Source organism: Podarcis tiliguerta, assembly GCF_965153285.1.
Source record: "Podarcis tiliguerta genome assembly, chromosome: 6".
Taxonomy (NCBI): Eukaryota; Metazoa; Chordata; class Lepidosauria; order Squamata; family Lacertidae; genus Podarcis; species Podarcis tiliguerta.
The window spans coordinates 64,168,794-64,185,172 of record NC_139539.1 but is presented as its reverse complement, the minus strand read 5'-3'; the positions used below and the strand labels follow the sequence as shown (position 1 = coordinate 64,185,172).

The 16,379-nt window shown below is 40.7% G+C and overlaps 2 protein-coding genes across 9 annotated transcripts in view; both read right to left on the bottom strand.

Moving 5' to 3' along the window:
- ST6GALNAC5 (ST6 N-acetylgalactosaminide alpha-2,6-sialyltransferase 5) overlaps nt 1-11,804 on the bottom strand; it is a 155,915-nt gene extending 144,111 nt beyond the window's left edge. For 2 of the 3 annotated variants that reach the window (XR_014513089.1, XM_083448433.1), the window contains exon 1: nt 10,134-11,647. Coding sequence is in view for 2 of the 3 variants with exons in the window: in XM_083448433.1 (XP_083304559.1) it covers nt 10,134-10,196 (63 nt within the window). In the remaining variant the exon portion in view is untranslated. Of the gene's footprint in view, nt 1-10,133; nt 11,648-11,714 lie in introns of those variants that run through there. The other variant, XM_083448434.1, reaches the window with a different exon arrangement.
- Nucleotides 1-16,379, bottom strand: part of ST6GALNAC3 (ST6 N-acetylgalactosaminide alpha-2,6-sialyltransferase 3) — a 643,023-nt gene that overhangs the window by 368,228 nt on the left and 258,416 nt on the right. For 4 of the 6 annotated variants that reach the window (XM_083448456.1, XM_083448453.1, XM_083448455.1 and 1 more), the window contains one exon: nt 11,996-15,738. In XM_083448456.1, coding sequence (XP_083304582.1) covers nt 15,552-15,738 — 187 coding nt within the window. In that variant the 3' untranslated portion in view covers nt 11,996-15,551. Of the gene's footprint in view, nt 1-11,713; nt 11,758-11,995; nt 15,739-16,379 lie in introns of those variants that run through there. The other 2 variants (XM_083448454.1, XR_014513090.1) reach the window with 2 other exon arrangements.

Genomic DNA, 16,379 nt, shown 5'->3' with positions numbered 1-16,379 from the left:
TGTGAACTGCCCTGAAATCTACAGATGAAGGGTGGTATACAAATGAAAACAAGTTAATAATAAATTATACATTTATATTTAACACCACAGAGCAAAACACTATAAATAAAGCAACAGAGCTCAAGGGATATTCTTTCACAGCACAGAGGTGGAGGGGGGGGTCTCCTGCTTGGGGTAGTCTAATCCTGCTTGACCCTGGAAATTCAGACCTCCAATAGAAAGATGTCCAGCCCTTGCTTAAAGACCTCCCATAAGGGAAACCCTAGCTTTCCATTCTCAAACAGCTGTGACTATTAAGAGCAAATTCGTCAGATCTAGTCCTTCCCTTTGAGGGTAGGCTTTGAGGTAGTAGGGAATAAGGCTTTCTGGTATTTGAGGAGTGTTATCGTGTCCACATTAAGTCTTCTCTTTTTAAGGCTTTACATATCCACTTCATTGCTCTCCTCTAAGTTTTCCCAGTAGTGATGTATGGAAGTGAGAGCTGGACCATAAAGAAGGCTGATCGCCGAAGAATTGATGCTTTTGAATTATGGTGCTGGAGGAGACTCTTGAGAGTCCCATGGACTGCAAGAAGATCAAACCTCTCCGTTCTGAAGGAAATCAGCCCTGAGTGCTCACTGAAAGGACAGATCCTGAAGCTGAGGCTCCAATACTTTGGCCACCTCATGAGAAGAGAAGACTCCCTGGAAAAGACCCTGATGTTGGGAAAGATGGAGGGCACAAGGAGAAGGGGATGACAGAGGACGAGATGGTTGGACAGTGTTCTCGAAGCTACCAGCATGAGTTTGACCAAACTGCGGGAGGCAGTGGAGGACAGGAGTGCCTGGCGTGCTCTGGTCCATGGGGTCACGAGGAGTTGGACACGACTAAATGATTTAACAACAACAAGCCAATTTGTGTGCTTTCTTGATGTGCACTGACCAGAGCTGAACACAGAATTCAAGATGGTGTCTGACTAGTGAGGACTAAAGTGGAATTATTATTCCTTGTTACTTGAAAACTATAGTTATATTAATGAAGTCTAAAATTGCATTAGGGTTGAGTTTTTTGTTTTTTGTTTTTTTGCTGCTGCATCACACTGTTGGCTTATGTTTGTAACCAAATGCCATCTCAAGGTCACTTTCACTATTGCCAAGCCAGAGCTACTGATGCATATTCTTTGGGTGGGGTTTTATAACCAACTTTGAATCTGCTTGATTGTATTCTAGTCTAAGCCACATTCAAAGAGTTTGTTAACAAAAATATTACATGGAACTCTGTCAAATGCTTTGATGAAATCAAGATAAATTACACCCATAACATTCCTACAATCCACTAAGCTACTAGCTTAGTGGAAAAGAGAGATAAGGTTAGTCTGGCAGAATTTATTCTTGACAAATCCATTCTGGCTTCTGGAAGTCACTTTGTTGTTATCAAGTTGCTTACAAATTGCTTGCATTATAGCATTTTCCAGAGTTTTAGCATCTTTGTCAAAATACACATTAACCCATGTAGAAAGCAGGAATGTACTATGTACTGCAGAATCCTGTTCCATTTTGGCATGCTAGCCAGAAACTGTCAGATTGTCCATCCTATGGTTACCTGAATCCTCCTTTTCGAAGACTGGGGCACTTGCCTGTTTCCTGCAGCATCTCTGCTGAGCTCCCAGCATTTCCCAAAAATTATAGACAGAGGATGTGAGACTGAACCAGTGTGTTCCTCTAGGATGCAATTCAGCTGGCCCTCTTTAAATGTTTTTTAAATTATTTCTTTGGAGACTATGGTGCTTTTTTGCTTTTATTATAAGCAAAAGATCAGTGGAGCTCCCTGTTTCGCTTTTTCAGAAAAGTATCTTTTATCATCTCTATTCTCTTTGCCGTAATATTTTTTTTAAAGAAGGGCATGCAGAAAAGATGCACAGGCAAACTTCAAACCATCAAAGTGATGGGGAGAAAAGACAAGTTTAATCTTTCTTTGATGTTTTCCTGCAAGCTTACAGAGAAGACATTTCCACCAAGTAGGACAGATGGGATGCTTTCCTCTAAGTATACCGTTGACTGTTCTCTGCATACATATGCAGGCAGTTCTTTTATAAGATCCTTTTCTGGGCTCATACAGAGGTGTGGCACTGGGGAGATTAAGCTGTTTCTTTTATGTCTGTTCAGCAAATACCTTTTTATCTGGCAAGCTTCCAGGCTGATTGCAAGAAGGAAGTTTTAATACTTAGTGATGGTGGAACATCAGTGCTTTCAGCTGCTCAGAAGAAGAGTAGATTATGTTTAGAGAGTTGCTGCTGTTTAATTATGCATTTTGTTTCGTGATGCATATAATCAGTCACCCCCTTCCACAAATTCAAGATTTCCCCTATGGCAAAAGTGGTAAAAGATTGGATTTTTTTATTATTGCTTTCCTTCCTTATCAAAATGGAAGCACAGAGTGCAGCGATTTCAGCAGCAAATAGCCTGGGAAACATAACTGAGATCCGAACATGCTTTCCCTGAAATTGTAGAGCTGCATGTAGGAAGTAGTTTACCTTCACAAATTGGAACCAGACTGGCTGCCTGGTGGCTAATTTTGCAGTGTCCAAGTGTAGCAGGAAAAGGCAGTATGCCAATTGGGTAGCAGTGGCTGGTGATATTCTTTAGGTCAGGTCATGAGGCTTTACAATGCAGAGTCTGCCTGTTGAATATGAAGCTCTCAAATGCTGTTCCTGGTTTTGGATGCCGGCTGCCTCATTTTCCCTGCACCACAGGTCTCTCTTTCTCTTCATAGACAGATACAGGCATAGGTACAGTCTGAGGATTGTTTAGAACTCAGGTAATTTAATTCAGCCAGAATCTCTTTAGAAAGAAACCCTATTAAAAGTGAGTCAAAGTTCAAACCTCCATTTAGATAATTATATTACTTTCAATCTGACTGATGGTTCCAATGTGGGGATCTTTTGATCTGTGGTTTGTGTACACCATCCTGGCTGGTGTTCTCTCACCATGACACTTAGGTAATCACTGTTAGGACCGTCCCTAACATTAGGCAGAGTGAGCTAGCCACTTCAGACAGCAGATACCAGATAGCCTTTCCACCTATTCCTCATGAGCTTCCCTCCTCATTTCTATTGGAAGTCAAACTACTGTGCACCACACAACTTGCTTTGCACCTGAAGCTAGGTTGCTGTCTTCAGGTGTAGTGCTTTTGCCCTGGAAGAGATTAAATAAAATTTAACTGCCAGCCTAGGCAGATTCTGAATGTGGAATGGGGATGATGGGGTGCCATCTTGCCCTTTGCTTTGCCCCTGGCATGGAAATCTCTTTGGGCCGTTCATGATCATGGTTCTAGAATTTAGTCTATCGTTTTCTCTCTCCCACCATGACATTTCTCTCTCTGATATAGGCATCAACGAGAGAGCCGGCTGTTGTTCTTAGTTGTTGTTTTTAGCGGACAGAATCCCAAGTTAGACTCCAAACTGTATTGTTATTTAAACTGATTTGCCTAACTGTGCCTGGAAGATTCATGCTTTAATATAATAGCGCTGAGTTATGACTCAAACAGACAGAAACGTCATAACTCTGCCCCCCCCCCCAAATGAGCAGATATTTGAATAAAAGAAATATTGAAAAACAAACAGAGGAACAATGACATTTAAAATAACTGCTCCATCTATCCCCCTTATTATTCTGATTCCATTCCGCAAATCTAAAATAAAAAATGGAAAGGTAATGAGCAGTATTTCCTTAAAACACATTAAATAACACTGTCAAAATGCATAATTCTTCATTAAGAATAAATGAGAGTGTTAAATATTCATGAATTGTTGCTCACGATATATAATTAATCCCATGGTCTGTGTGTCCAAAAGCATTTACAAGATAAAGAGTTGAGAAAATGCTGCTGCAGAATGATAATATTTTTAAAGGGTGCTTTTGAAAGCAAAGGAAAGAAGCTCTTTAGACCCTAAACTATCACAGCAGCTTATAATTTCATTACAACATTTTCCAGTACGTATACGTGTATGCCATGGTGTGCACCCTCAATTGTTGCTGGATGTAGCCATCATGGGGTAGGCAGAATGGGCTTAGCAGTGGGAGTCGCTGAAGAAAAATCTTTCTTGGTACCAGTGCATTAACTAAATTGATTCTAATGGCTGCACTTATAATCTTCCAATGTACATACAACCATATTTCTTGCAAGAGTTAGTATCCCAGCAGCATGCCATCATTTATTTTCTTCTACCAGGGATACGGATACACACACGCACACACACAGCATGCCAATAGCAATTAGTCATTGCGGACTTGTACTAAACAGGTAAAAGGTAAAGGGAACCCCTGACCATTAGGTCCAGTCGTGGCCGATTCTGGGGTTGCGACGCTCATCTCTCTTTATTGGCTGAGGGAGCCGGCGTACAGCTTCCAGGTCATGTGGCCAGCATAACTAAGCAGCTTCTGGTGAACCAGAGCAGCGCATGGAAACGCCATTTACCTTCCCACCGGAACGGTACCTATTTATCTATTTGCACTTCGTGCTTTCGAACTGCTAGGTTGGCAGGAGCAGGGACCAAGCAATGGGAGCTCACCCCGTCATGGGGATTCGAACCACGACCTTCTGATCGGCAAGTCCTAGGCTCTGTGGTTTAACCCACAGTGCCACCTGCGTCCCTTGTACTAAACAGACTTGGGTTCAAATCTCCACTCAGGCAAGGATATTAATGGTGAATCTGGGGAAGTCATTATTTCTAAATCCCACTCACCCGCAAAATAATAAAAAAATTCTTTTGCAAATACAAAGTAAAAAACAACAACGTAAGAACACACTGAAGGAAAGAAAGCAGTCAACCAAGTACAGCATGTTTCTAGTGGGCACTTCATATTATAGTTACACAGCCTGGCCTTATAAATTAGACCAGGAGTGAGTGTGGGATGATGGGAATTGCAGTCTAAGAACTAGAGGGTCACAGGTTCCCTATGCCTGCATTAGGACCATCCAAGCACAGTCTCACATGGACTAGCATGGCCTTCTCTGTGTCAAGGCCAGCCTTCTAATACTTATTGCCAGAGGCACCATCACCCACCCTCTTCTAAAAATATCAGTAGCTTTGTTATATGTAAGGTTTCGGTTGTGGATTACATCAGTGGTTCCCAACTGGTGACTCACGGGGGTCCGTGGAACCCACCAGGGGCTCTGTGGCACCATTCATACAACAAAAACTACAACAGAGATATAAAACTTTCCAAAAGTAGGGGTCCATGACATGGCTTTTGTAAAACGGTACTTAGCTAACTGGGAACCACTGGATTGGATAATGCAAGTATACAAAGAGCAGTGTTTTGGCAGATCAAGCTGCCACTGAAGGCACAGGGGCACACACCAGGTTGGTTTCTTTTGTTCTTCCCTGGTCCAGTTGCGGTAGCATCTATCTTTGGGACTGCAATATAGACAGCAAAAAATGTTTTTCTCAAAGAGGTAGGTGGTTGTAAGGTTCTCCTTACAATGAAGCTAAAAGGCAAAGTGGTTGAGCAACATGCTTTGGATGCAAAAGGTCCCAGGTCCAATCCCTACCATCTCCAGGTAGGGCTGGGAGAGTCTTGGTCCGAAATCCTGGAGGGTTATTGCTAGTCAGTGTAGACAATAAGGTGCTAGATGGAGCAACGGTCTGACTTGTTATAAGGCCTAACACTGCAAAATGTAACCCAAAACTCATGTTAAGCCTGAAGACTTCTGTGGTCAGCCAGAAACATACCCTCAATAAAGCAGATGAATGCTGTCATTTGGAAGTGTGTATATTCTTCATTAAACAGTTTGCAGGATGAGAAGAGAAAATGTAGCTAGACTCCTGAATAGCACAAAAATGTTCAAAAACCAACATTTTATAAAAGGGCTTTAAAAAGATGCTTTCCATTATGCATGCCTAGGAACCTCTGCACATGTTTGTAAAGGGGTGCCTCCCCCCCCCCCAACAGCATGAAATCATTTCCATAATTAAATTTTGTTACATAAATAGCAGGTGGATCCATAAGGCAAGACATGGCTTGACATTTATTCTGGTGCTATATACAGAAGGAATGTAGACCGAGAAAACCGTATTGAACTATCTGATCAGCATGAAAACAAGGAGCATGTATTTTACCCAGAATATTATATTGTGCTATTAGTATTCATTCCCACTCAGACCCTAATGACCCTGAAGAGAAATGAAAGAAAAACTTTGGAAAAGCAACATATATTCTTAACAAATCCCTTGGCAGGATATAGATTGAAGGATCCTCAGAGCTTTGATAACCCAAGAGTGGTTTGTATTGAACTGGAGCAAGTAGTAGACAGTTATGTTGTATCTGTCTGTGGTTTTGGAAAGAACTGTTGCCTGATATTATTTTGTACAGTAAGTCTAAAATACTCATGTATTCATGCCACTAGGGGCAGACTTTGGTAATATGGTGCCCTGAACAAGGACAAGATTTGGTGCTCACCACCTAAATATTTATTATTTCCACAATGATTCAGTTGCCTTTTATGGAATTTCTCAGATAAATGTGGGTTTTGTTATTATTACTGATATTATTATTATTATTATTATTATTATTATTATTATGCGCTCCCTTGGCTTGGTGCCCTGTGCAGGAGAACCACCTGCACCACTCTAAATCCGGCACTGATGCCAGTGATGCTTCTATTACTCCTATCGTATTACTAGGTTTCATGTAATCAGTTATAAACTTGATGCATGAGTGAATGTTTGAACTTACGTTAAATCTGCTCAAATGGATGGAAGCTGTGGGATTATGCAAGATGAACTCCAGCAACATCCGGAGATCAATAGGTCCCCCACCATCAGGTGGACATGATACAATAAAGGTAACACGTAGAAGCACCTTTAAGTTCAATCAAGTACAGCAATTCAGTTCTTTTGGAAGATGTTTTGTATATTAACACTGATGGAACAAATAATAACATCTGCATACTGTTACTGACAATAAGAAAGAGAGAGAGAGAACATGGAAGGGGAAAAAAACCCTGTATACATTTATTGTTTAAGCTTTAAAATATCCCCAGGCACATTTCCCCCTGAAATACTCCCTCCCCCAAATACATAAGAATTCAAAATGGAAAATGAAAGACAAAATAACTTACAGTAAGAAAACAGAGAAATGGCAAAATGTCAAAAGTACATTTTAAAATGCCGATGGTAAGAGTGACTCTAAACTCTAGAGGGGAATCTGTTATGCTCACATCTGTCAGCACAAGCAAACTTCAAAGACATGTAGGAACATAATTGAGACTTGTAAATAATTTCTGTTAGCAATGCACATTAGCACTGTTTTTTAAAAAGAAAAAAACACACTGGATTGCATATATAATATATACAAACAAACACATAATTGCGAACAAGCAAAAATATGCGGGGGGGGGGGGGAGCAATGAACCCTGGAATCTAATGAGTGGGAAATACCTATCATGTAGTGTGGCTAAAGGTCCTAAACATGTCTACTCAGAAGTAAGGCCCTCTCAGTTCAATGGCACTTACTCCTATATAAGTGTGCACAGGACTGCAGCCAATGTCACTAAAGCAAACCAATAAAATCCTTGGTTATCTCCTTGGTTATGCCTGACCCCATGTAGCCCACCCCCATGTTAATGATCAACTCTTCTCCTATTCATGTGAATGTCTTTGTTATATGACTATGTAAATACATCACAGACACACCTTCTTTTGATGAAGACCTGTGCTGGAACCATTATGACCTGTTTGCCACAAGCATACTGCAACCCCAACTCTAAGTGTTTGTGAGCATTCCAAGTATTGCTCTTGTGAGCTACCTCAGTCCCTAAATCAGCCGTTTTACTCTGCTCTGAAGCTGAAGAACTTCCCTTTGGGACAAGGGAAGGATAAAGCAGTAGAGGTGTAGTGGTTCTGGATCCGAGAAAAGGCACCAAGAATGAGGAATAGTTTAACAGAAAGAGCTTTATTCAGAGCTGCCTCCAAGACCCTCTGCTAGATGGGAAAACTAAAGGCCTGTTGAACTGCCTAGGTTGTGTGACTCCAGGGCAAATCCTCAAATTACCAAGTCCTTGACACTAAGGGATGTGTGAAGAAATCACCTCATTTCAAGAGGTGACAGAAACTCCCAGAAACCTGCCAAAGCATTCCCCCCCACTAGGAATGGAGTACTAGTCCCAGAATCCTAAGGGACATGGGGAAATCATTCTATTCGTGTTGTTTCCTTTTCCTTAGTACAAATGATGCAAATAGCATCATTTCCTCACTGAGGATTCTGCAACTTGAAGTCCCACACCAACTCTTGGCAGGCAAAGATACTCAACTGTGTCCTTGGGGTGCCCACCGCTGTCTGCACCACCTTAACATCCTCTTGCCCTAAAGGTAAGTTTTTGAGGTTTGGGGTAGGGTGAGGAAGAAGAGATGGTGCTAACGGGCACTTTGTGATCGCCTTAAGGGGTTTTTTTTTTGGGGGGGGGCAGCCCTTACCAGTGACCAAAGGATGTACCTGCATCCCTAACTTGGGCCAGAAATTTTTTTTGAATGCCTGAACACTACAGGAATCAAATAGGAAACTTTATATACATATATATAAATAGTCCATTTTGCAATGGACTGATCAGAAAGGCTTGAGAATTAGCATTATTTTGACTCCTGCTGCATTCTTGTCATTCCAACTCAGTCTGCAGAAGGCCTTTCCCCCCAACTGGAACTCACCAGAACTCAGTTTTGGCAGCTCTCAGGTGGGCGCCATTGCAGTTATATACAAGGGAGGCATTCATGGTGAGTTCCGGCACCTCTGTTTCTAGAAAAATAGCACTGCTTATAAGAATATTATCATGTGAAGGCTTCCCGGTGTGGTGTAGTGGTTAAGAGCGGTAGTCACGTAATCTGGGTAACCGGGTTCGCGTCTCCGCTCCTCCACATGCAGCTGCTGGGTGACCTTGGGCCAGTCACAGTCTCTCAGCCCCACTCACCTCACAGAGTGTTTGTTGTGGGGGAGGAAGGGAAAGGAGAATGTTAGCCGCTTTGAGACTCCTTAAAGGGAGTGAAAGGCGGGATATCAAATCCAAACTCTTCTTCTTCTTCTTCTTCCCTGGTTGCTCAAGAAAAAGTGATTCAAAAAGTACTGCAATAGTATACAGGGAAGAAATGGTTTATTACAGTAGTATCTATGTCAGGGAAGGGGAAACAGTAGCCCTCCAATGGTTGTTGGATTCCCAATTCTTATCAGCCCTTGACAGCACAGCCAATGGTAAAGGATGATGGGAGCTGTAGTACAACATCTGGGGGGGCTACAGCTTCCCCATCCCTAGTCAATATGCAGTTGCAATCATTTCCATGTCTACTCAAGAATAAATTCTGCTGAATTCAATGGGAATGGGGTTGCAATCCTAAACACACTTACTAGGGACTGCATAGGATTGCACTGCTGCTCTTAAGTAAGTGTGTTCAGAATTCCACTGATACTTTATTTACTTGGGCCACAATCCAGTAGAGAACTCAGCAAACTTAAGCCTATTTATTTCAACTTGTGTTTGATTGTGGCCTGAATATATGCTAGAAAGCAAGTAATGTGAGGAGATGGTGCTCATCAAAGAGAAATGGCCTTTAAAGATGGGGGGAGGGGGGACCCTTCCATGAATTATAAATGTGTATATCCCTAAGAAGATAAATATCAAAGGAGCTTTATAAAACCAGCCCCCCCCATCAAAAATACTTTCTGGTACTACCTCATAAACAGAATGCTATTGATGCTAAAAACAAGGTTCTGGTTGAGTGTTCTCAAGCTTATAGCACTGGATAAATTTTCATGTCTGTCTGCCCACAAATCAAGTAAAAGGTGTCCTTCAACATTGCTACATACAACAGATATCGACTTTTATAAAGGTCCAATCCCCCACTTATTTGCTTCAGAGCTGGAAGTATTGCATTTTCAACAGCTCCGGCTTTTTCTGATCTTTCATTTCTTGCAGGATACAAAGCTAAAGCGACTTCTGAACGCCATACAGAATGCCTTGATGAATAAATAGCTAGACTGTTTACTTCCTGTCTCAGCCTTGATGGGTCTTCATGAAGGCCTTAAAACTCCTTTCATCTCTGTCCAATTTGCCCTAGAGTTGGTTCACTTTCCCCAGCACAGTGCTAAATAAATAGGAAACAGTACCTGGAGTGGTAATTGCAGTATGGTTGCATATACATGTTTTTCAAGGTGACTGGTTGACTCCATTTCATGTTAATCACGCAGCTATCCTTCCCTGGGCAGCATTGCCATTTCCTGCAAATGTATCCTGAAGAAAAGTGGGAGATATTGGCCTCATTTGTGTATGAAGCAGATGGCATATGAGTTTAGATTAAAAGGAGCCAAGATCCCATGTTAATCAGAGCAGAGCACTTTTACTCAACATGGGAAGGCTGGAGCTGATGCTTCAGGGCATTGGGGCTTATTTGAGCCCATCTTCATTCCAAAAGCTTACTTGGAAATCAATTCTGCTTAAATCAATGGAGCTTGGATTATGTTGCTCACTGTTAATATGATTATGGACACTTTAGATTACAGGTGCTGTGGCTTCTTGTAAATTAGAAACTTTAGGAGGAACAAATTCATGGGTAGAAATATCAGACCTAACAAGTATTTCTGGCCTGGTTTGCACATAACATTAAGCCAAACCACAGCTAAGCATGAACAAGCAAATGCATGTGTGAACATAGCAAAAGTGGCAGCCTTCTCCCCTTGTCCTACTGATGCTATGCTACCTGATGCTAAGCTATGGTATGGCTGAATGTTACATGTGTACCCAGCCTTGTGGTTTGTCTCCCCCAAGTAAACTATGAGTGGTAAGTCAAGAACAAACCTTAGCTGCAGTGAGACCAACCACAAGACTAGATTCATACGTAATGCTAAGTCAAACCATTAGTTCCAGGTAGTACAGCAGGCCTGTGAGGGGAATAAAGCAGTCATGATTTTCTCTCTGTGTATCCTGACACTTGTTCATGTTAAGTCATTGTTTGTCTCAGCATTACAAGTAATGGTGAAGACATCCTAATGCTCTTCCCAAATCTAAGCTCAAATGGCAATCTTGAAATGGTTAAAGTCAGAGAAAGAGGCAAATAAGAACATGTTCTCTGTCTATCTTCAAGTATCCTCTCACTGACTGGGTAAATGTACATTCAAATCATGATAAAGGAACAAAAATATAGTATAAAATAATTATGACAATTAAATGTGGTGGTGACATGAGGGGGACATGACCTTTGATGTTCCTTAGAATCTGGTTAGGGCATATTATTGAACCCCTTGAGGACACTGACCAACTGTAAAGACCCACAATCCACAGGTCACACATGGGCCCTGCTGAATTCTATGATGATTGCTATCTGACCCAAATGCTAGGCTACGAGACTAGTGATAGCAAAGCACTTTGTACAGCACAATTGATGGATGGTTCAAGAAAAAGCTGCACTTTTTAAAAAGGGGTACTAATTGATTGCTCTTCTGTTTTACTAAAATGCCCAACTAGTATGTTGAGAAGCCACTTGTCTTGATACATTAAACTAATTTCAAGGAGTATCTACCTTAGACTTAAAAGTGGTATAACAGTCATCCTGTTATCCCAAACTGTGGACATGGATAGGATGGTTAGCAGAGTATTCTTAGCACCCTCAACAAACTGTAATTCTGAAGGGGAAGCCATATCCCCAAACTAGTATAAAATGGAATATATGTTTATATGGTGAATTTACTCACAGTTTCCTAACATCCTCATCCTGCTCTGCCTGTATATGCTGAACTGTATAAAGAATAAAAAGCAAAGTACAATGAATAAAGGTAGAAGACATTTCTAACAATTGGCAAGCAAGGGCACAGTCACAGGAGGAATAAAAGCAATGAGACTAATATCAGGAGCGGCAAGGAAGTCGTGGAGTACTCAAGAGCACTGCTGGTGAATGATGTTTTCCTGACAAGGTTTGTGCACACATTCTGTTCTAACCCTTGACTGCTGAACCAAGAGAAACTCGTTGTGTTTACCGTGAGGTAGTTACAAGCCCACAAATAAAGCAAGGGCTTGAGGTAATTTATTAGAGCTGAGTGAGAATCTACCTGGGGAGAAATGAGAGCTCGTCTTTAGTATGCTGCGAAGGCAGAAGACAACTACCCAGGTGTAAAATCACACAACAGCATGATGTGCACAAAATCCCCAGTGCAGGAAGGTGGCACTTAATAATGGTGATGATGGAATGAGAACATATATATATACTGTGGACATATAAAAGATAGACCTCTATATACAAATATACAACAGGAAATAACAATCCTTATACAAACACTTACATGTAAAAAATAGGATTTTGCAATCACTTGTTCATGATTCAGCAAAGTAATACAAAATGCCTGGTGGTTTCAATGCTTAGGCTTTTTGACAGTTCTACAAGAGTAAGGGTCAATAAACCTCTTTTCAAGTTTTAGCAGTACTAGTTCAGTGTTGTTCTGATACCCAGGTTATTATCAGAGAATCTTTTCAAATGGTATGGATTTTAAGAATTATTTCAGATTTTTTATATGAAAAAACCCCTATTCTGATGTAAATGGAAATAGCTTTATAAGGAGACATTGTACAGTAGAAGCCTCATTATCCAAACTTTGATTAACTGACAGTATTCAAAAGCCATGCTAAACCATAGTTTAGTGTGATGTGATTGTACTTGGAGCCTCAGGCTTCTGAACTAACTGCAAGAGATGTCTAGAAGTCTTTGCTTCCTATCCCCATTAACTTCAATTTTAGTATTTCATCTAAACCCTAAACCATGGTTAATGTCAACTACGGCTTGTTGAAACACCATTTGAAGTTAGTCTGTTTTAATTAAACCATAGTTCACATGAACGACAGTTTGTTGGTTCAGATGGCATGACAAGCTGCGGTTAAGCAGAAATGCAAGCATAAGCTATTGAACTCCTCCTCCCACTTGCATTAAACTATGGATTAGCAGTTACTGGATTAGCAGTCATTATCTGTCTCATCTACCTTCTCTGCTTTAAATATTTGTCTCTGTTACATAGGCTCATAACTAATTTGCTGAGTTAACTATCTAACTTTTGTATGATCCTCACACAAACAGATAAATCAGGGTAGCATTTCAATTAGAAATGGGTAAATAGAAACATTCCTGAGCTCCATCCATTAAAGGGATAGTTTTCTGAGAACAAGAACCTTCAGAAGAAGTCAATGCACACTGAGTGGTTGCAATAGGAATGAAGATATTTAGAAGTTGGATGTCATGATAAACTGAAAGTAATGAGAGCCTAGCTGGGTTCTGTTGCTTCCTGCAATCCAGCAACAAGGAATTTGGAAGTTTTCACTTCTGTTTTTGATTAACCAAAGCTTGTTGTGTTTTACGCAACTGTAAAACTGTGGCTACTGACAGGTATGGTTTGTTGAAAACAAGCCAACTTCAACCCATAGATTATGAAGCTGGCTTGTTTCAACAAAACATAGTTAACATTAACCAAAGTTTAGGGTTTGGATGTAACACTAAACTGTGGTTAATTGAAATCTGAAGTGATTGCTTCTAAACTCCTCCTTTGGCCACACCAGAAGAGGCAAGATGAGCACATACTGCATCAGTCCTAAAAAAGGCTGGGTCTATTCCTGTTGGGTTTTTTTTATGACATCCAAATGCAGCCACTATTGCCTAGCATGGATTCACACTTCAGATTCAATGTTCCTCAAAGTACAAAACACAGAAGAATGTGTATGAAGCTCCCACGGCTAGGAAGAAGCAATTCAAATGAACTATCACCAAAAGTCCATACACTCATTTTCACAATGGCCTTGTGAGGTAGGTATTATCCCCATTTTTCAACATGGAGAGTTTGAGGCAGAGAGTTGAGCTAAACTGCTCAAGACCACAAAGGATTTGCTATCCAAAACCATTTTAGAGGTATGAGATTCCAAGGCCTCTATTTCCACATGCAGGTCTGTGGAGCTTCCTTAAGATGTCAAACAACAGCTATATAAGTTCTGCTCCAAAAAGGGAGTGTACATACTGCAGACATGCACATTGGGTGTGCTGGGTGTGCCTAGCACACCCTAACATTCTTCTTCAACAAACATTGTTTTTTTAAAAACAGGAATTGTGGTGTGGAGGAAAGAGAACAAAGTGGCCACACAGCTCCCTCAGTGGCCAGGACCTGTGGGGAAGAGTGGTGGGAGAGAGACAAAGGTGGAAGGGAAGGGAAGGGAAGGGAAGGGAAGGGAAGGGAAGGGAAGGGAAGGGAAGGGAAGGGGACAGAGAGACATAGGCAGAATAAAAAGGCTGGAGTGGATCTGGGGTGGAGTTGCAGCTTCTGTCTGAGTCTGCCCCTAGAAGCAGCGATGAGATGATTGGCTCCTGTAGTGGTAGTAAGGTTGGAAGTTGGACATTTTAGCCTTCTTCTGTCTCATAGCTCTGTCTCCACCCAAGCTCCACTTGTCACCTTTTGTGTAGAGATATCTGTGGGAGTGAAGGGCTGCTTTTCAGTTAATTAGAACGATGTGGTTGAGGAATTTAAGTCCATAACTCATGGTGAGAAGCATCTTGTTCTCTAAGACAGGAAGATGAAGCACCCCTAATCTGTTTTGGTCAATTTTGGTTGTGTAATTAAATATAAAGAAAAATAAAACTGACTGTATCTTTGTATACACCTGATAATCACTACTGCTAAATAAATGATATTTTAGTTGTTAACTAAAATAAAAGAGTTTAGTTATGTTTTAGTTACTTTAGTTCATTTGATGTATAAAATTAATATCCTTTATGATGGAGTATGAATATGTATTCAATAAATTCCTGGGTGCACACCCTAATGAAATGTGCTGTCCACGTCTACAGAGTATTTTTTAGAGCAGAAGGTAGCTGTGTTGATGCATGCCAGGAAAATTTGAGGCAATGTCCAGAAAGCCTGGGTTGTTGAACTGCTGTTGCAGCAGGTTGTCATTCAGAGCATATGAAGTGCTCCTAGGCTTCAAACATACAAAATCCCCATGTGTAGAAACTAATTGGAGTTCAGGAATCTTTCTTAACCCATCTCTAATTTTCTCATATAATGTGAATTTGTAGCCACGCGTATATTTTTTAAAAACAAACAAACACATACGCAGCTGGCCCTTAACAATCTGCGCCTAAGACAAGAAGGTTCTCTTGGTAATGAAAACTCTAATTCACAATCTAAATTCAAGTATTTATATCATTTATCCACAAACAGCCAGGATAGTGGGACTGCATGGGATTGTGTATTTCCTTCCTTAAGAACATTATCATATTAAAACCAAACTGTTACCATCTTGATTTAAAAAAAAATAAAAATAAAGTCCAGTTTAAAAACAAAGTGCATTATTCTATCCCAACCCTAAGAGATAGAATAAGCATCTTGCATGTCTTCCATAGATGGATAAGTTTCACCCCACTTGTTAAATGGTGGGACCATCTTGTTTCTTCCATGCCACTAAAGTTGTGGAAGTCAAGTAAGTTGAAAATATCACTGTAAACTGTGGCATGCCTTGAATGGAACATTATGCTCCTTAAGGGAAGACTGTGAGAACCAGCATCATGACAATGTCCAGTTAGGATGTGTAAATGTTATTGTGCGCCTCTTAGCCCAGTCAGCAAACACCTTTTTTTCTGTGATAAACCTGTGACCTCCATAGGGTGCATTTTCATGCAGAAAGTACTCATCACATTCATCTCTTCCAGGCTCATAATAGTGATAAGGAACTTTCCTAAAGCCTTCTGTCCTGGAACAAAGACAAAACACAGAAGTCAATGAAATATATTTTCTGGGCCATGTAAATAAATCTACCATAAACACATCTGTATACATTAACTAAAAGTCACGGTAAAAGCTTCTGGACAAAACAAGCAGATCACATTTGGAACATGCAGAGCACAGTATGAATGGATATTAATAATGAAGTTAAAATCTGAGAACTGCTTACACAGTCACAGGGCTGATTTATTCTTTAAGTTCATCACACCTACAATATTTCATATGCACACCAGAACTAGGGCCAGCCCTATCATTAGGGAAAGTGAGGCAATCACTTCAAGCAGCAGATACTGAGGACAGCACTGATTACTCTTCCTGAACCTTCAGCCATTCCCGTCTTCTGGAGGTTATTTATTTATTTATTTAACAAAACCTATATACTATTTGAATGTCATAAAACTTCTGAGAGTAGTGTGTGCCACACAGGTCTATGATGCAGCTCCTGAACTAGCCTGTGACCCTCAGATTGGGACGGGGGCATTTTTAAAAACATATTTCCAGTGAATTTCTTTCAATAAAGTAAAGCAGAACATCGATGGCAACAGGAAATCAAGGGGAAAGGAAGGACATCAAAGCAGGAACGGGAGCAGAGTGCCCTTTGCCTCAGAA